Here is a 21,820-nt window from a genome sequence, read left to right as displayed (position 1 = left end):
GATCAGCTAAAGAACCCTCCTTCTTCAACAGCAAATTTGAGCCTCGAGCAGAAGCTAGTTTTCGAGGACAAAAACTGAATTGAGTGGGGCATACTGTCACAAGTGTTCTATTCGTCGCGCCATCAAGTGCCATCCATCGTGCTTACAGCTGCCACTCCAGTGTCCAAGTGTGTGCCATGGGTGGGCTATGCATGTACTTTTGTATGGGAGATTGTCAATGTCATTCTTGTAATTATCTAGTATGATTTTTTATCCTTTTGATGTATGTTTATGTCACTCCTTCAAAAGCTTAACGTACTCTTTGAGGGGAGGTAGGTAATCGAATGAATCAAGAGCATGTAAAGGTTAAGCATGAGATCCCCTTGACACTGAACTGTGTGCTTATGCTTGCCATCCATTAATGCAATACAAGTTACATTTTTGTCTAATTTGTGTGCCATATTTGTTGCCTTTTCTTGTGTTGTTACATGTGGTTTAGGCTTACTCGTAGCATTCGAGTGCCGCACAGGGCCCCAACGACTAGCCTCGTGACTCGGAGTCAGTTAATTTAGCGGGTCGTCGGGGCCACCCTTCTTACTCTTCTTTTTACCCAAACTCCAAACCGGACCGAAATTAGCTGCGCCAAATTGCAATAAGCGGTTTTCTTAAAACCGACGATCATCCAGATCCAATCCAGCACACGTGCAATCGGAACGGCCCAGACTGGTTAACCGGTGGACCACAATTACGAGATGGTGATGGACTGAGGAACGTAGTAAGCATTCGTTGTTCACGTCCATCAATGACAATGATAGAGTCGGAGAGTTGCGGATAATCAGTAAGGTCCAGTGCTCCAGGCCCATCAAAGGGACAAAGTTACGTCAATTGGAATTTGGAATTGGGCCCAAGTAATGGAAATGGGGGTCCAATTTAAGACATAAAAAACGGACTAGTGGTAGTGGCTAGAGCCAAATGGGGAATGGACATGAACGGGAATGGGTCCACAAACAAAAACGTCCAATGGACGCCCACTAAAGTTTCTTCGTTGATCTATGAAAAATATCTGGTACTAACGGAGCCGATGGTGGTTCAGAAACTACCCTTAGCTGTTGCCACATGGACACATGGACGTTTCAGAAACAGAAATTGTTATGATATTCCACATTGTATTATAGTTGTAATTTGGAAAGATCTAATAACAGCTGGACAATCATAGCGACGAGACCACATGATGTGATCGCGAGGAGAACGTACGCCTCACCAGTTGTACAAAATGGTTTATGATCTCAATTTTGAGAAATTTATGGTTCAGTCCATCTCGAAATTTTGTAGGGAATTTTCGACTCCTTTTCCACCTCTGATTTCAACTGTAAATCTACAATAATTCAAAATTATAAAGAGCTCCATTTATAACATTCATATCTTAAAATTTTATTAATTCTTATGATTTTATTTACCCACACCTCCACCTACCGTTTACTACCTCGTGAATTGTGAATTTTGATTCATTTCCCCATCTCCCAGTTTTAAAGTTGTACAAACTGTAATCTATTGGTAGACCCCCCCACCAATAAAGTGCATCCTATCCGAATTTGGCATAGGCAGGATTAAGTCTACACCTAGAAAATCCTAACTCCACGGGATGGATTGAATTATTAAAACCCCTAAAGCTTATAGGGTGATATTTTTTATTTATTTATTATTTTACTTTTTGGAAATCCATGGTGTTGGAAAGACATGGTATGGGACAAGCTTTGATTTAAAACATTTCATAATTTTCATTAAGGTTGTGTTTAGTTTGAAAGGAAAAGTAGGAGAAGGTAGGGAAATACCTTTACAAACCTTATATAGGTTTCTCTATCTTTTCCTTTCTTTCTTTGCCTTTTTCTTCAAATCAAACATAGCATAAAACCGAATTAATTGGTCACGACTTACCACTTCTATAAAATAGTTGATTGTTAAGTGTTTTCAACATCATGTCTTTCAGTACTATAGTCGAATCATTTTTTAGGGAAAATTCCCAATAGGTACCCTATACTTTAGGCCGAGTGTCAATTTAGTACCCAAACTTTAAAACGCGACAACCTAGTACCCAAACTTTTATTTTGTGACAATTTAGTACCTGTCATTAACTCACCATTAAGTGTCATGGGAAAACACACTCCAAGTAGAAAAGCTAACATTTTCAAACTCCAACATTCCATCACCACCACCACTTAGTGACATTGTCTTGCATAACTTGGTACTAGCTAATTGTCATAAAGAATGACCGACGGTCTTGAACTCTTTATCCTCCCACTACCATGATAGTGGCTAGCAATGAGCCCTTTGGACTCTGTTTCATTTTCTTGAAAAAGAAGATGATGAATAGTGTATTTTATTTTCAAGGGTAACTTAAATCGCACATGGAGTCACGTGATATATATAATTGATGATCCATTAACAGTAGGTACTAGATTATCGCAAAATAAAAGTTTGGATACTAGATTGTCGCATTTTAAAATTCAGATACTAAATTGACAATCGCCATAAAGTACAGGGTACCTATCAAGAATTTTCCCTTTTTTTTATTTGGCTTAAAAAAGCATAGAGGTGTCAATGGAGCTTGGGATCTGCTCCCAATAAAAAAAAGCATCTCAACTGACCTAATATGATCTATATCCGCACATCAGCCACACCTCACATCATCTTGGAACCGTGTTAGGACAGTTTTCCTTGAGATGAGATCCAACTCGTATCCCAATTAATAATTCAATTGATCTATTTTACAGAATTTCTTAATAATCAGTTCAGGACTAATCAACCTAACCCATTGATACAATATTGTATTTATATATAAGAATATTCTTTCTGTTAGATATTTATTAAACATTAATGGATTGAGTGAGAATGATTAGATGGTTGTTTATAGGTATCAATGATTTATAGTCGAGCCTTGTATCATAATAATGATGGATTTCATTAATATGTGAGACTACGTTTACCAAAAGTGAGACTGGTAGTTTGGTAACAATAGCTTAATTTATTTCTATTTTCATATTATCCCTTTTGTTTCGAAGCCTTGTATAAGAATTTAGAATACTTAAACGTGATTGCATCACATTTAAGTATTGAACACAATAGATAAGTCTAATAAACTATGCTTTATGCTTAGCGTGCAGGAGGAGTTATGTTTCAGAATTCAAACAATATGAACCCCACCCTCCGACATTAACAGTGGAATCAATCGGTGACGGTGACAGTATACTTGCCAAGTTTTATTGTCAACCTTCACCAACCCTTTAGGTTTCAACTTTCAACTTTGCCAGGTCACAAAGACTTTTATGCACCATTGATTGCGTGTGTATTTTTCAAAGGAAGGTTTGGAAATAATGCAAATATGTATTTTGCATTTTCTCCATACAAATGTAAAGTTGGGTTAATTTTGCATTAATAAATTTATTTTTTTTATTGAACAACTTTTAGCTGTACCATCTTGATAAACTAATATACCTATTTTCACAAAAGCCCAATATGCTTTCTTTTTTTCAATGTAAAATTATATCTCACTTTCTATATAAATATGTTTTGGAAATTATATTTTTTGTTATTATCAATGCATAAATGTATTATTGTCAAACACCAAATATTGAATCATCGAAATGCATATTTACATTAAACCAGCATTTACACTCTATTTACACTATTTCCAAGTAGTTACTTCCATCCAATCCCTGCTAGTTGAACATTCAAGACTAGACTCTGAGATAAATGTCTAAACTTGACCAGTCCAAATAGACAGAACGGCTTGAATTTTGAACATGGGCTAACCATTCAGTGCACGAATCATTGAATTCTTTTGATTCATGGTATCTCAATTTCCATGAAAATAACCCAGGTTTAAATCTCCCAATACCCTCAATCTTTTGATTTTATAATATGAAAGTTATCAAACTAGCAGGCTTGAAAACTGTCCGGGTTTTCAATCAGTTCAATCACGTAATAAGTTTCAGAAATTTATTAGAACAAGCATATCAATAAAATAAAATAAAATAAAGGCTCAGTTTGGAAAGAGTACAAATATAAATATGTACAGTACAAATACATAGAAAATAATAAAAAATATAAAGTTTTGCACTCCACATATTTATATTTGTACTCCTTCCAAACTGAGCCAAAAGAAAAACAAAAATCATAGAAGTCAGTGGGTTGTTCTATGTGGGGTAGGGGTGTTCACATTAAATGTCAAACCAACCAAACCGACCTGATCCAAATTATCCAATCTGAGTTGGTCAGGTTTTTAAAATCACTTAACAGTTTCAGTTTGTGTGAGATATATTTAAATAATTATTAATTAGTCCCTAACTTAACCCTTTATTAGTTTTTTTATTACCTTTTTGGGTTTAACAACCATTGCTTTCCTTTTTTTTTTGGAAACAAGCAACCATTACTGTTAAGGAGTCTTGGAATGGATAGATACGTTGGAAGTTGGGACTGTTGAAGTCTTCAACTGTTACATATTGTCTGTTAGAGTTTTTAGAGCCGAACCGATCAAAGGTGTTCACATTGGACTGTTTAAAACTAACAATTTTAATTGTTATATAAATCAACTAAACCAATAAACCGATCCAAACCAACCCTTTATATTTAAATTGGTTTGATTTAATCAATAAATAAACCAACTAAATCGAATCGATTGAAGAAAACCCAACCTAACCCATAAACACCCCTAATGTGGGGAATTAAGGGGAACAGGAGCCTTTTACACATTTTTGCTTTTTGGAAGAGAGCGAGGAAAGCCAATTAAACAATAATGCACTAGAGACAGTATGGACTATTGTTTTTGTCCTTTTTCCTAATTGCTATTCGCTGGTCTTGTAATGCTTTTTACAGAAACGGGGAGAGGGGAAAAATGCAAGTAAACTAACAGCATAATAACCAATAGGCATATGTTTAAATTATTTATACTATTATAAAATAGATACTTAAATTTGCAGGTCATAAAGTTAAATTTGATAGCATAAAAGGTAAGTAAAACAAAAAGGTCCAAAACAATCCAAATGGCGGATTCGCAATGAGAACCAATGAAGATTATGGAATTAGATTCAGTTAGTACATTGTTTGTTTGTTTGTTTTTTTTTTTTTTGGGTGTGGGGGGGGGGGGCACATTTTCAGGAAAGATGTCAATAATCCATTTAGGATATGTTTGGTTTGAAGGATAAGGTAGAGAAAGAAAAGGAAAGGAAAATATGTACAAACCTTGTAAAAGTTTCCCAGCCTTTCCCTACATTTTCCTTCAAACCAAACAGTCTTAGGGAGAGCTATGTTGGCTGCGTATTCGAAGCTCAACCGGCGTATTGAAAGACCGCTTAGCGACAGAGTGAGCTAGACAGTTCGCAGAGTACTGTCTGCTTGATAGAGTAACCGGCAAAAATATCTCTGAAGATCAGAAATGTCTGATAGAGTAGATCCAACCATAGAAAATCTCCAGAGATTGGACTTCTTAATTGCTTCCACCATTTCGGATGCATCAGTTTCGAAGATGAAATTGTTGTTGGCTGGCTTGGAGGCTTCAATATTTATTCTTAAGTTATGAATAGTTTTGGTCCAAAAGTTTGGTTATGTTTAGATTTATTAGAAAATATAGGAAAGGAGAGGTGGTGTGCCAACTCCAAGAGAAGAAAGGGAAAAGGGAAAAATGGCTATACTGTTGCGTTCTTGCCTCTATTTTCTAGTTAGACAGCTGTTTCGGTTGGGCATATAATATATTTCAACTCAAAGCGGTTATATTGTATTAAGGCTACACTTCAAAGGTTGTGGCGTTGTGGGGTTGTGCCGGAGGACAATTGAAGAATCATTCTGATGCTTTCCCAAAAGACAGCCCAGGGAAGAACTATGCTTAGCTGGTCTGCTTGTGTATGATGGCATCTAACGTGGTCATCAACTCATCAGGCCCTCCAAACGACTTTTGCTAACAAAATCAAAGCCTTCGATCAATTGTCGTCGCCCCATCTTGAATTAGATGAAGTGACGTTGTGTGAAGCCACAACATTACATTGGTTTTAGTCCTGCCCTAATACCGTGTCACAGCAAAATTGAGCTCTCTACCCTTGGCAGTTGGCTTGTTTAGTCCGCAGAACAGTCAAAGTGCAGCTTTTCCTTTTATCACTATATTCCTTGTTTTGCTATTACATTCTATTTAAGAAAATAAACTCGAAACTAACATAGATAAGACCTGGATATCCAAGCTGAGCAAGGAGGTACTTGTCTATTCCTTGAAAGATCTCTGGAGTGGAACTGTAACAAAACTGGTGGACTACAGAAAATCCAATTAGGGATTCTAGGGAGATATGTTGCCCAGACACCATGATACCCATGTTGTTTAAAACAAATAGAAGGTTCTCAAGTCCTTACTACCAAGGCTTACCATCCAGTAATAAAACTTCTGATAATAACAACCTTGCTCTTTCCATTGCTTCTGCTTCTGCTTCAGCTATGGTACTCTCACAATCTTACTGGCTTACCGGTGGGAGGCAATTATTCTGAACCATGAAATGAATATCTACTTCAGGCTTGTTTTCTCAAAGATAACACTGAAATATGAACTGGGCTTTCTAAAGGGTGGTAGTTTTACCATTTAATTTTAAATAGAAATTCTTCAAAATCAAGTCTCACCCAAACTTTGAAGAATTCTTAATGCAATAATTATATATAAGTACCAAATTATGATACTTTTTCTTTTTTTCCTTTTTCTGGTGGGTGGGTGGGAGAGGCAGCAAAACCAAAATGGCATCTGGTAAACGGATAAAGCCCTAACAAAATGTTTCTGTTGTTCCAGTAAGGCAGTAACAGAAAAACAAACTAAAATTCTTTCAAAAGACAAGCAGGGGTAGAGGGTGACATCATACTACCTTCTTTTCAGCTATAGAAATGTTAAGGACTTTAGCATCTGACTGAGGACCAGAGCAGTCTGGCTGTGGAGGAGAATAGACAACCTATCCATGCAGAAAGTAGAGAATGTTACTCTTCCACCCAGTTACCAAACAGTTTTAAATAAATCTGCCTTTTTTTTTTTTTTGCTGCAGAATGAATCTACCTACAACTATAAGCAAGAGCAAGGGATATGCTTGCCTCTGACATGCAGGAGTCGAAGTTACAGTTCTCGTGCAAGTTATCCACTGAATTGTGCTCATGACAAAGTACAGCTGCATATAAAACAAAGATAGAACTCATAACTGTTAAAATGAAAGATATGACATACAGGAATACCTCTCCATGAAATTTTATGAGATAATATATAATATCATCCGGTCACTGTCCACTTTAACAATGATGCTATTAATGGACAAATTTATGTTGGTGGCTCCTTAAATACCAAAACACAATCACACCTCATAGTTTTGTTGGCAAGGAGGTTCAACATGTGGTTAATCTTTAAGGATGTCATTTGCACAAGGCTGTGCTTGGTTTGAAACAAAATAAAGAAGCAATAAGTTGAGGGAACAAAATTCCTTAGGCTCAGTTTGGGAAGAGTATTAGAGTACAAATACAAATATGTTCAGTGCAAAACCTTGTATACAGTATTTTAAAATCTTGTATCTGCACTCTTCCCAAACTGAACCTTATAGGCTCTGTTTGTTTCCAGTACAAATCTGAACTGGATACAAATTTTACACTCAGTTCAGTTTTGCATCAATTTGTTTATAACTATAATTTGCACTCCTTACTGAAATAAATTCTGTACTTTTTTATTGCATTTGCACTCACTGGCAGTGCAGCTTTTGCATAAACTAATGCAAAATTTGCACCACCTTCCTCCTACATCACTTCTCTCATTTAAAGTGGGGACCACATCATCTTGCTTCTTACTTCCCTCCAAATAAATAACCCTGCTCCTACCTCCATTCTCTTTCATATAAGGCAGGGATGACATCATCTTTCTTTTTTTTTTACTTCTCACAAACAAATAACACAGTCAAACCTGAAGCAATAATAAACCAAAAGTTTATTATTCGGCCTATTTTCTCTTCCATACATTTACACACCAGCACAAATGAAATTTTCACTGCAAACAATTTGAGCCTTAAGAACCTATAAGTATACAAGAAAACCCTATTTATTCAACTACAAGGAATGGTTGAAACATGTATTCTTTAGCATAAGCAGATGGAGATTTGAGGAATAAGGGGCATTCCTTGGTTCAGTGATAAAATGTTGGGCTGACAAGAGTGAAAGCACAGGTTGGAGTCTGGCAACAGCCACTTCATACAAAAAATACTAAAAGTTAGGTCCATATCCATTCCACCTCTCCCCAAATCCAAGATAGTTGGGAACAACATTGGGTAATGGCCCTCTTTTAGGTGGAGATTTGGGGCATTTCGAGGTTGTTATTGTTGATGTGGGATGGTTCTGATAGCCCCTCATCTTTGGGTCATAACATCAGGAAGGCCAAAAGCCCTGGCTTCCAAAGTGGACAGCTTGTTTAAATGAACTCAGGCTGATAAGTGTGATAACATGGGTTAATGCCTGAGATAGTGTTTTAAAAGACATGCTCAGACGCACACAGGTGAGATGAATTTTAAGATATGCACTTCACCTAAATTCAAGCACAGGCCCTTTCAAAAGGTGCATGACAATTTTAAATATGCCTTTTTATTTAGTTTTGTTTTTTGGTAGATTCTTATGTGTTTTACATCCTTGTAATGGTTTATCAACTTCTAAATTACCTCTTCTTTCTGTTTGTACACTAGTAATAGTCTACTAAAATTTTTAAAATAAACCTTTCAAATAACTAAAGGTTTGGTTCTAGCAAATGGCATCTTAAATACAAAACTTCCACTAAATAAGCAAAAATGATACAACTAATATTTGTTCCTAAACCTTGAAATAGAATGAACTGCAACTAAAATCGCAAAACCAACTCCTTTATATATAATAGTCCAAAAAGTTAGATCCGGGATGCTACCTCATACCCCCCGTATGGACTTTATTGGGCATGCCTCAAGGAGCCTTGACAAATGCAGAGGGCCAATCTCCTAGGATTAGGAATATTAGATGTTTAACATTACATTAATCACTTGAAGTAATGCAACTAAGCAATAAATACACAGATTGAAAATTTAGCATGCTTGAATTGTTGAGTGCTAAAAAGATAAAGGACTTTGGTATGATCCATATATGTTTGCTTTTACTTCCGCATATTCACTTCAAATTTATTCTTATGTATTTCAAATTGAGCCAACAGGCTTCTTAAAATGCTTAATTTTATTAAACTCAAGTTTGCATTCTTTATGTATTAATGTTTTTTTATATATTTTTCGAAAATTTGAACTTTGCTTCAGAAGGCATATGCCTCAAAGGCCCTTGCAATTTTAAAATACTAGTCCAAGAGCAGTCACTTATGCAAGAAACAATGGAAGGCTATGTCCTTGTCCAGATCATCCCTCCCAAGACCCCGGATAGCTTGAACCAACATTGGGTAATGGTCCTTCTTATACCTTACTACGGAAGGGGTTGGGAAGAGTAATTTGTATTGGAGGAATACCCCCTTCGGTTAGCTGTTATTTCTCTAATGATATTGCTGTAATTTTCTCATGCTATTCAATCATTTTGAGGAATTTGTATTTCCCTTGTTTTCCTGTGCAGGTGGCTACTTGTATCTTTCTTTCTATTCCTCCTGGATAATTTTTTTCTATTAGCAATCTAGACAAAGTGAAATTGAATTTCTTCAAATTCAGTTCAATCACCACTGAAGAGTTCGATCAAGGAGTTGATATTAAATAATGAATGTTTGAATTCATGGAATAAGCATGGGAAATAGCCTCATGCAAATGTTCAATGTTGTGAAACTTGCATGGAGAGGGAATTGACTGGAACTAACCTGGGAAATAAGCATGGGAAATAGCCTCATGCAAATGTTCAATGTTGTGAAACTTGCATGGAGAAGGAATTGACTGGAACTAACCTGCTTTAAGGCTGAGAAATGTTTTAAAGGCTTGCCTTGGCACATCTAGGTGTACAAGCAAGGTGCACTTTAAGACATGTGCCAAGGCAATCCAGGGTACACCCTTTATAAGTTTGTTACTTTTAGGAACTTTGGTGATATCATTTCCTCAAAGAAAACTAAGCATTTTACCATATTGTACATTCCCACATGCTATTCTTAGTGTGATTCTGACCAGACTAACTAATAAGATTTTGTGTTTTGGTGCATTGCTCTTCCTAATGCAGCACCGGATAAGGCTCTGACTCATCTTATGTTTGTTTCATTGCTGTTGCTTCAAAATCTTTCAGCATGTGGACTTTAAGATATTTTGACTTGACAAACTCCCCAAGTCGCAATGCAAATAAATATCATGAACTAATATGATATATTAGACATGAAAAACATGGATGGATAATGCACTCAAGTCTATCACCATTAAACTACCAATCTCATAAGGAATGTATTTATGGAGTAGGAGGCAGAATAGACCTGTATTTTCCACAGCTCTTTTGCCAGGATCCTTACATGGGGAATCTTTTCTACTCTCTTGGACCATTATAATCAATCCTGGCTCACCAATAAAGTATAAAATAATAATAATAATAATAATAATAGTAATAATAATAACAATAATAATAATAAACATAGGCAAAATATAAAGAAACCTGTGGAAAGTTACACTACAGCCCTACTCCGTACCCTTCACAGCTCACTTAGCAAGAGAGTGGAGAACCACAATTTAGAGTGCCTCACCAAGATCAGTTAATGTGAAATCTTATTATGATTAAATAATCTTAACCAACCAATGATATATAATACATATGGTGGTTAGGATCATCAAACCAACCTGATTTAAGCCAAGATATGTCCAAGATAACACCCATCAGATAATACATACCATCACCTTCCTTTTTGCTCATTGTAGAACTTTCTTCTTGGTCTTCCAGCACTGAGCAAAAAACTTTTTTATCCTGGCATCAAATCTAATTGTATGTTATGCATAAAAGTAATGCACATTAGTAAATTACAGAGAAAGTAGTTACAGAAATACACATGGAAAAAAACTACAGATGTTTAAAAGGATGAAACTTTGAGGAGATCCAAGGTACTTGTCAAGGAAAAACATCAAGAAGATAATGACTATGAAAACCATATATTAGTGGCAGAAAGGTTTGTACAGGTAATGCTTATACAAGGATATGGAATATAATTAGGTGTTTAATGCCAAGGAGATCTTCCATGCTGAAAAGGGACACCATCGAAAGATCATATCCATATGAATGATACAACTCATTGAGGTTAGCGATGATCTTATTTGAACTGACTTCTGTCTACAAGATTCCTGGGTGGGATCCATCAAATTGTGGACTGAAGTTCCCTTAAAACAGACATGACATAGACATCTTTGCAGTTTATCTGTTAAGGTGCTTCAATTTTCTTAGAGGTTTTAAGAATTTGTTGTCTAATTGAAATTTTCTTTGAGGATGAATAACCCATGAAGGTCTTAGAATATACAAATATTTTAGTTAACAGTCAAAATCAAACAGCCTCCCCCAGACCTCTGCATTCATACACGTAACTGCATCCTGAATCTTCTGTAAAATCATCTCCATGTTCCGCACTTCAAAATACAATGCCTGATCATAACAAAATTTTCATCAGAACTTCAATATCAGACTTAATTAAAAGGAGAGGCTAGAGGCTTAAAGCCAAAATCACAATCATAAAATCAAACCTTTTTCTCCGCAAGTAAATTTTCTATGATGTCTTCCTTTATTGACAGAGTTTTCTGAAGGTGGTACCAGTTAAAACAAAACAAATGGTAATAACATCACCTGACCCGCAGTTGACTCTTAAGAAACAATACCCTGCATATATATTCATTAATGGTTGTATGGATATCTCGCCAATTTGTGGCTGGCAGGTATTACTAGTTTTTGCTGCCTCAAGCTGTCGTTCAAGTTCTATAATTACCATATCCTTTCTCTGCAGTTCATCCTGGACATTTTTCAGCCTATTTTCCAGGAAACAAATCTTGTCTGCAAAATTACATTAAATGTTAGTACTAAGTTGCATCTGTTAGATCCAGAAGTCTTGTAAATTTTGTTCTGGTTTGAACTTGAAACGATGGTTTATAAGAATTATTAAAAAAAATCAAACATTTGAAGATATTTAATATGTATAATTATTAGTTTTAATAGAGAAACACAAAAGCACTAAAATAATAGAATAGCATGGTCCTGCATAGTATTCTGCAGTCTAAACTAAAATGCAATACCATAAACATTTTAATAAGGACTTGAGCATACCAATAAATTCTTTGTCTAATGCTGAAACCTGTTCAAGTTTCACCTTTAATCCAGCCACTAGAAAAGTAGGGAGTTAAGAATTAAATGACAGTATCAGAAAGAAAATATGAAAAGGTGTAACCATCAAGAAGCTCAATATCACTGAAGTTCTCATAAGAAAATAAATAAGCATGCATGTGTAAACAGTAATAGTTTGGAAAGTACATGCCTACATCCTCTTTTTCACTCACAAGCTGATGCACGTTATCCACTAGTTGCCTGACAGAAGCAGCTTCCTTTTCTATTGATTCAAATAATAAGAAGTGGGCACATAGTTTTTCTGAAAGAAAAGAAAGCTTTCTTTCTTTCAATTCTATTGACCGTCTCATTTCACAAGTAGAATCCTGGAAAACAATATAATATGGGTGAATGGCATATCATTTCATTTAGAAGCCAGGAGTAAGATTCTTAATAAACCCAGGCCTTACATAATAGTATTCAACAACACAAACTGGTAAACTGGCATGGTGCTCTTTTAGTAGAACAGAGCAGAACTTATAGAACTAGAAAAGGATTACATCCCAAATTTAAGGAACAAAAAGTAAACTGACAAGACATGGAATCCCTTGGTGGGTAGGATTTGAATAGGTGGCAGCCAAATCTGGATTCTTTCCATGACACCATGAGTAACAAGAGATATCCCTTGGGATGATGCATGTGAGTAGCTAATGGTACAATGAACTCTTGGTGCATAAATTAATTTCTTTTTTTCCTTTTTTTACTGGCAACTAGGGAGCATGTCCAGACATAATTTTTGGGGATCAAAACAACACTATGAAGCTGAGAAGTTCAGAAACACAAGCAAAGAATAGCGTGATCCATATATTAAATATGTCCTGAACCTTTCTAAATTAATTTTACAAATTATGAACTGTTCAAACTGCTTTTGTTTCACTCGTATGGCTGTGCTACTAATGTTTCCTGCAACCTAGACAAATTTTTGAAATAGAGATGCAGATTATTTCAAAGTTAAGGAAGTGTAGAAAAGGTAAATGATAACGACGATGATGATGGCCACACACATAGACAATAAGAAGAAGAAGAAGAAGAATGTTGAACCATCGCGAACCTCATAGATGCTTACGAAACTCTCCCTTGACTGAAGCAAGCTATCTATGGTTCCCTTCAAGTCCCTCTGCTTGTTTTCCAATAAGGCATTGTCATCCTGAAGGCACCTTATCTGAAAATAAACAAAGTTTTAAGTTTTAATTAATAATAGGCAATACAAATATCACAATGGAAAAGCTTAAAGAACCTATCCGTATTGCTCGAACAGGAATTTCAGCAAAGCAAAGTATCACTGAGAGCTTATGATGGACGGTCTTTCACTGACCTTCCGTTCAAGCTTTTGCTGCAATTCAATCGACGAATCTAGCTCTGCTTGTAATTGTTGTAACTTTCTACTAAATTCTTCCTCGGATCGCTTTTGTCTCTAAATCCAATCATCAATGTTATAAAGACGGAAATACAAAAAATTCAAAAAAAAAAAAAAAAAAGAACGGCAGAAGGTAAAGGGATGAATGTAAACTTGAATCACAAGTTGCAGTTGTTCCGTGCTTTGATGCTCCCTTTCCTGTAATTTCACACACACGCACACGCGCACAGAGATGAGAGATGAGAAAGGAGAATTCAGTAGAGGAAGGGAACAGAAAGAGAACGAGAGAGAAGATGTTAAATGCTTACTCTGAGGTCTCGCACCTCAGTAACCAAGGCTCGAAGCTGAAGTTTGAACTTGGATAGTGTAAGAAGCTCCATTTTCCCTCCAAATTTCCTTACTTTACTATTACTAACTCTTAAAGTGGATGAATATTTTCGGGCTTTCGGCTGCTCCATTGCTAAATGCTCAAGACCTCAACCTCATATTGGCAGGTTGAAGCCCGCCTTCACTAGAGTTAGGGCGTGTGGGTTTGGGCTTTGGGGAATGGTCATATTTCTCTTCTCTACGATGACACGTGGAATAGTCATTGTATTTAGCTTATTTTTAAAAGGGTCTATGTCAATAATTTTCTCATAAATAAATCTCAAAATCTGGCAATGACGTTGAAAGAAAGCTAAAACCGTAACGCTAGCGTGTCGACTGTCGAGAAGTTTTCAGGCTGTGTTTGGTTGCGTAGAAATGTATTGAAAAAACGCCACTTATTGCAGATAAAGCAAATGAAACAACTGTTTGATTTTATTGTTTATTAAATAAATAGTAGGAAATTGAAACACCTTGATTTTTTATGCATAAGCCATTTGGAAAAGTATTAAATTATTGTTTCTCCAACGCTCCAGCATTTCTTGAAATCAAATGCTGATATAGCACATTTTAATGGATATTAATATGAAGTGGAGTAAAAAATATTTAAAGTAAAAAAATACAAATAAATGATCTATCCATAAATGTCCACGGAAGAAAACACATACCTACTAAACTTGGGATTTATCTTGTAAGCTGGGTGGTATGGGCCAGGATTGGGTTTAAAATCCAAACCCAGATCAAGTTTCATGTTAAGTTCGACCTATCCAATCCCAGCCCATCCCGAAAAATATACAAATTTGGGATTTTAGGTCCAGGCCAAGCCCAAGGGCCAAAAATTTAACCCAGCCTCTGCAAAATTGGTCTGTATTTGCATTGCAACCAAATACAGCCTAAAAAGAGTGAAGAAAAGGAAATCATTTTTTAGGAATAGATCATTCTTCTATCAAGAGCTAGAACAGATCGTTCTTCAGTCAACCCAACAAAGATGCCATTAACAAGCGATTTGTAAGAGCAAATCGTTCTTCGGTCAAGAGGCAAAAATCATTTTGTGGGAAACAGGATTTCTTCTTCACTGTTTTATTCTCTTCTTTGGGCACCATTAACAACAGATTTGCAGGAAATTGTTTTGCAAATAGATCCGAGGGACAAAAATTGTTTTGCAAGGATGTGAATTTTGCAAAGACCGCTTATAGTTTCTTCCCACAAAGGTCCTTTTAAGAGTTGTAATCATCTCAAATGGGTCCTAGGGAAATTTTGTGTAGCTTGATGTCACAGAATGTGGTGGTTGTTGCTTCACTTGCAAAATGTAGCGTCGTCGAGCTAAGTGAGAAGAAAAACATAGATGAAATCAAATGATTTCTTGTAAATGGCTTTTGCCTTTGGCTAAAATCTGAAGAAAGAAAAATTAAACAAGAGAATCTTACAAAAGATTTTTGCCCCTTGACGAAAGAATGACCTATTCCGGTAAATTGATTGTTAATAGTGTCTTAGGCCCCACTTGATTCACGGGAATAGGGGTCGGATTCTAACTATTTGGTTGAGCGAAATCAGAATCCCATTCCCATTCCTGATGGAATGGCATTTAAGGTTATTCATCGGTCGGGTTGGGTCGATTTATTGGTGTTTTTCCAATCGACCCAACCTGGTCGGTTTACCTAGAAATGAAATCGAAATCGACCCAATACTAAGTAAAACCAACCTGGTCGGTTTGAATCAATTTGGGTCGGTTTTGTGAATGATTCTCTCGATGTGAACGGTAAAGGACTCGAGTCTAAGAAAGCAAAGGTTGGATGCCTGGAAATTAAAAATGATTTGATGGATTAAAACTGATCTTTTATATATCAGAAATTTTATATATAATATGTATATTTCTGAAATAAAGCTGAAATATATATATATATATATATATATATATATATATATATATATATATATTTCCACAAATATATACCTGAAATATATATATAGTAAAACTGAAATATATCAGATATATATATAATATCTAAGTCAGTTCGAGTCGGTTCGATTTCGGTTTTTTTGTAGCCCGAAACCGACCGGTGTCGAAGAAAAACCTGCCAACTCAGGTTGGTCGGTTTGGTCAGTTTGGGTCTTGTTATGAACAGCCCTAATGGCATTCTCCTATTTGAGGGAATGGTCATTCCATGCCCCACCCTTAGGAATGAAATCCCACTCATGCTGACTTCCATTTCCATTCCCATTCGTGTCTAAACCAACCAAACTATGGGAATGGATCATTTTGACTACGAACCAAATGGACCCTTATTCATCTAGGGTTTGGAAAGCAAGCCCTTATTTTGAATTTCTTATTTTGTTTTGTTTTGTCAATGGTCAATTTTCCCTTTTTTTTTTCTTTTTTCTTCTTTAATTAAAAATAATAATTTTGGAGGTATAACACCCAAAATTTAATGAATTCATAATAGCTGAACACTTTGGTTGTTCAACAGATTGTGGAACCAATGATGAGGTTCCACGCTGGTAATAAATTCATGGGCCCCACTGTGAGATGTGCGGGCCCCATGTATTTTATTACTGACGTGGAACCCCATCATTGGTTCCATATGCCGCTGAATAACCAAAGCATTCAGCTAAACCTTTCTCAAATTTACCATTTACCTTAATCCACACATGTAAGATGGGGAGGCATGTGACGTGTGACATGGTTGAATTTGATTGGAAGTTCACCACGCCCCACACCAAAGTGAATGTAGGAAATCTAGGATCTATATTGGAATGCCACATAATTTATAAAATGCTAGTAAGTGTGCACACGCTTTGCACGTAGAAATTTTATATGATAATAATGATAGTAATATAAAATTTTCTATGAATCGGATGTGGATTGAAAATCCAAACCTGATTTTATAAACACCTCAACCAAATATGTGATAATCAGATCAAGTTTGTGAAGTTTCGAATATCATTTGATATGCCTACCTGCTTGGCTAGATTATTCTTTTTGTAATATTTAATCTTTTTGTGTATTTGCTTGTTCATTTATAAAAAAAAAATTGAAATATTTAAATAGAAGGAATTGAATGGGGTGAAATGTAGTAGTTCAATTTACAGTCTATAATTCATAATTGAATTGTGCCTAAATTGAAAAATGAATATTTTAGTCAAAAGAAAGTTCCAAAGATTCATATTTTTAATAATAGTGTAAATATAGAATTATAGATGTGTTCAATTTTTTGTAACTTTTTTGTACTTTTGTGTGTAAAAATAATTCTAATATGTCACACTTATATTTTGTTTATTATGATAAATATATGATATTATATAAGTGCCTAAATGGTTTTTTGCAAAATTCCTGTATTTTTATATTATATTAAATTTTATCATTTATTTATAACATTAAATGTTAATATGTTTGACCCAAAATTTGAACTATTGATCTTTGTTAAACAGTAAAATAGTTTCATTTTTGACTAGTTTTAAATTATGTATTTCATTTTCATTACTAATAAAAATATTTATTGTTTAATACACTTATTTTTTAATTTCATTGATAAAAATATCATAAATATGTCTAATTTTTTCTACATTTTTTTTGTAAATTTATTACCTAACTATGACTTTGTAGGTTAATCAATTTGATTTTGATAGTTGAAATGCTTAACTACCACTTGGATTAAAAATGGTTTTATTTTTTAGTCAATTTTAAAATGTATGGTTTATATTATTAAAAATATTAACACAGATCTAACTTAATAAGAGAACATGAGAGTTAATAATTTAAGTATAAGACTTAATGGGAGGGGATTAAATGAGGTGAGAAGTAATAATTGAAGTTATATTTTCAGCTTTACCATTAAATATGGACTAAATACTCATTATGAGCATTTTAGGAGCCACATTAAAGCTGTAATAAAATGGATTTTATACTTTTCCTCAAACAAAGAAGTAAATGGTAATTTTACATTGCATTCACACTTTTATATATAGTATAGATTAGTTGTGTTATAATAATAACTATATAAGTGTGCATGTGACAATTCTAGACAATAATAATTATAGTAATAATGTATTTATAATTTATTATAAATTGTATGTATTTTTTATTTATAATTATTATTGATATGCATATTACAAAATCCAAATCCAATTACATAAATACCTCATTCAAATATGTCATAATAAGATCAAATTATGAAGTTTCAAATATAATTGACAGGCCTACCTGTTTGGCTAGACACTTATTTTTGTATTGTATCTTTCTGGTGTCTTTTTATCTTATGTTCAAAAAATTGTAAGATTTAAATAGAGATAATTGAATGAGGTAAAAAATTGTATGTATTTTTAATCACTGTTTGAAGAACTAGACCAGACCAGACCAGACGATTGAAATCGTTTGGCTTGGGAACCGAGTGGGTCATCGATTTCGCTTTGGCCATGAACCGCTATTTTACAAAAAACCGTTGAAATGGTCAAAGAACCATTGACCTGGATGTTTTAACTATTAAAAATTTCCACTCGGTTAATAGATATCTGTTAGACAATGTATGCCCTTAGCTCCAATCATTAAACATTTATTGTAAATGAATAAAAATGCATAATTGATTCATGTTATACTTTGTGTGTTTCTATGTAATTACGCTTAAACTGGACACTTATGAGACTCGTATTAGTTTATAATGTTCTCAACCGTTAGATAGACCTGGGGTGGTTTATCCTACCGAGGCTAACACTAATGTGCTGCCAAGTCAATTAGGGTAGTTTGTCTCAACTGCTAGGGTTAGATTCGAAGCACATGTAGTGTGTTTGCTTGAAACACTGAACCCGATCCATTTTCCAGTTATGCCCTAAACCTTGGAGACTGGTGGGCAAAGTTGGAAAGTTATACCCAACCCCTAGACTCGATTATGGTACTGCATTGGGGTGTCGGATTAGGTTGTCTTCGATATGCCAATCAGTTAAATCATTCGGGGATCAAAACCTGGGTATATTGGGGCAGTCTGAGAATTCACTCGAGTGGGTGATCATAGTAATAGGATCAGCCCCTTTGTTGGACAAAGTGAATGATCGGGTGCTGCACTCTCTCTGATGGAAACCAAAACTGTCAGTAGTCGATTTCAAATGTATTTGAGGTTTGTTTTGCAAAATATATTTATATGAATATATATATATATATATATATATATATATATATAATGTTTTAAGAAAATGTTTTCGAAATGTTTTAATTCATAGGATCCATTCAAGTAGAGAATGCAACACTATACCTTGCAGCCAAGGGATAAGTTCTCTATTGTTGGGCACTGTTTGATCATTAAGGGTTGAGAGGTTAAGTGTATGACCATTTAGGGCTATTATACCTAATGGGCTAATGTCACTTAAGACCATTGTCATTGTGCCTTCCTAAGATGGCTGGACTGAATGGTCATTTAGTATAAATGTTGGGACTATTAAAAGCCCATATTGATGGACTCGGGGGTTCACTGTGTTTAATAGTGAATTCGCACAAGCTTTATCACAGAAGATAGGCTGAATCCATATGGCTTTTGTGAGGTCAATGTTAGGGTGTCACGCCATACAAAGAGAGCCAAGTTAGCCAACAATTAAATAGGGACGTGAGCCATTTACTTAATAGGCCTAGGGCCCAAGATTAATTTGATTAATCAGGGATGTCACATGACAACTTAAAGATAAGCAGTCATGTGACATGGGCAAATATAGGTTTGGATCAGCAATTAAAGATAAAAAGATAAATCTTATCCACTTAAAGGGTCCAGATCTAAATAAAGATTTGGATCAAGAAGCTCCTAATTGGATTAGGAGTGTAGCTCTTTAAGTTATATAAATATAAGAGGGCGAACTGCTCCAATTTTACACACTACTCTCAATCATCTATTTCTTTATGCTCTTGCCGCCCTAACCCCAATTCGACCTCCATTATTGAACTGATAGAGATCAGTTCTGATTCTGATTTTTGTAAGAAAATATCATATCTAATTCATGCTCACCTCCCTTGCTCGATCCAAGCTGTTGGATTGTAGTTCTTGCTACAGGACTGCACCATTAAACCTGCTTCATCTCAAGTTGCGCAATCTTCAATGGAATCAGGTTTTGGTACCTTCTTTGGGCGTGAACAACTACTTTGGGAGCTATGCATGTGGATTCCATATCAGGTATTACTCTCCATTTCTTTTGGTTTCAGATCTGGTTCGGTTTGGTTCAAGAATGGCACTTGAAAAATGTAGTTTTTTTTTTCGAAAACTGAAAATACGATTCTCGGAAATGAAAAAATAAAATTTTGAAATTTCGCCTAACCATCCATATTTTTAATAGTAGTGTAAATATAGAATTATAGATGTGTTTAATTTTTTTCTTTATTTTTGTGTGTAAAAATAATTTTGATATGTTACACTTGCTTTTTATTTAATATGATGAATATATGATATTATGCATGTGTCTAAATTTTTTTTGCAAAATTTATGTATTTATATATTTTATTAATTTTTTATTATTTATTTATGGCATTAAAGGTTGACACATTTAACCCAAAAGTTAAACTATTTATTATTATTTTTTATATTTCATTTTTGGTCAGTTGTAAACTATGTATTTCATTTTCATTATCAACAAAAATAATTATTGTTTATTACACTTATTTTTTTAAATTTGATTAATAAAAATATCATAAAAATATCTATTTTTTTTTTATAATTTTCTATAGTTATTTATATTTTAAAAATTTTATTACCTAACTATGACTTGATAGGTTGATCAATTTGATTTGGATGGTTTAATAGCTTAACCACCACTTGGATATATAATGGTTTTGTTTTTTTGAGTCATTTTTAAAGTACATTGGTTTATATTGTTAAAAATATTGACAAAGATCTAATTAATAGCATTTATTAGTGAAAATAACTTAAAAATATGGGATATAATGAGAGAGAATGAGATTTAATGAAAGGGAATTAAATAAGATGGAAAAGAATAAGTGTAGTTACATTTTCAACCCCTACAATTAGAGATTGATTAAATACACAAATATAGGCATTTTATATAGTAGCCATTTAAACTAGCATTAAAGTTATAATAACATGACTTTTATACATTTTCTCAAACAAAGAAATAGATATATGATATTATACATGTGTTTGATGGTTCGACCGCCCAGGTTGACGGTTGTCCAGGTTGATGGTTCAACCGCCCAAGTTTGCGGTTTGCTAACCAAATAAATGGTTTTTGGACAAAAAGCGGTTTTGAGGTGAAATGTGTCTGGTTCCCAATTTTTGTGGTCTAACCATCTTGTTTGATCCAGTTTTGAAAACAATGTCCCCATCAACCCAATATTCAATTTGATAATAAAAATGATCAAAATGATATATTGAATACCAATCACATGGTAAATTTATAACAACACACTAAATTGTCTTTAATATTCAAAATGTGATTTTATGAAAAAATTGGAAAATTTATTGTACTTGTGTAATTTTGAAAATTTAATTCATTTTTAATTTTTTTTATAAAATAATATATTTTCTTTTTAAATGGTTTACTTATAGAAGTATACTAATTTATCTTATAATTTCTAATATAAACTAACCAATAATTTTCTTTTTCCAATATTATACTGATTTATCTTAATAATTTGTGTAATTATTTGTTCAAATTATAGTTTTCCATTTCCCATAGTCACTTATCTTTAATAATTTTCAATAAAAATTACATAATTTTTCAATTGTTTTCCAAAATCTATCAAATGTAATAAATTTTCCTAAAATTTACAAAATATTATAATACATTTAAATAATTATTTAA

General features: G+C 34.2%; 1 protein-coding gene across 6 annotated transcripts; it reads right to left on the bottom strand.

Annotated features, from left to right (window-relative positions):
* Window positions 1-6,083: 6,083 nt before the first annotated feature.
* On the bottom strand, window positions 6,084-14,205 carry LOC148863002 (RUN/FYVE domain protein). Of its 6 annotated transcripts, none has more exons than XR_016109545.1 (15): window positions 13,975-14,205; window positions 13,820-13,864; window positions 13,625-13,723; window positions 13,361-13,471; window positions 12,461-12,635; window positions 12,253-12,309; window positions 11,846-11,982; window positions 11,679-11,738; window positions 11,503-11,580; window positions 10,791-10,914; window positions 10,433-10,510; window positions 8,924-8,993; window positions 7,090-7,163; window positions 6,870-6,953; window positions 6,084-6,500 (listed from the first exon to the last, which is right to left on the bottom strand). XR_016109545.1 is itself a non-coding variant. In XM_088976186.1 (14 exons), exons 1-14 carry the CDS (start codon window positions 14,122-14,124, stop codon window positions 6,471-6,473), a joined length of 1,293 nt encoding a protein of 430 aa, XP_088832312.1. In that variant the 5' UTR covers window positions 14,125-14,205; the 3' UTR covers window positions 6,084-6,470. The 6 variants fall into 6 exon arrangements, 4 of the variants coding, with proteins under 4 accessions (XP_088832312.1, XP_088832311.1, XP_088832313.1 ...); XR_016109546.1 differs by having other exon boundaries at window positions 10,842-10,914; XM_088976186.1 differs by lacking the exon at window positions 8,924-8,993 and having other exon boundaries at window positions 13,625-13,714.
* Window positions 14,206-21,820: the final 7,615 nt, after the last annotated feature.

This window comes from Nelumbo lutea, chromosome 3 (genome assembly GCF_056320005.1).
Source record: "Nelumbo lutea isolate HS-2025 chromosome 3, American lotus-T2T, whole genome shotgun sequence".
NCBI lineage: Eukaryota > Viridiplantae > Streptophyta > Magnoliopsida > Proteales > Nelumbonaceae > Nelumbo > Nelumbo lutea.
Note: the sequence above shows the minus strand (reverse complement) of the source record. Positions and strands in the feature narration are given on the sequence as shown.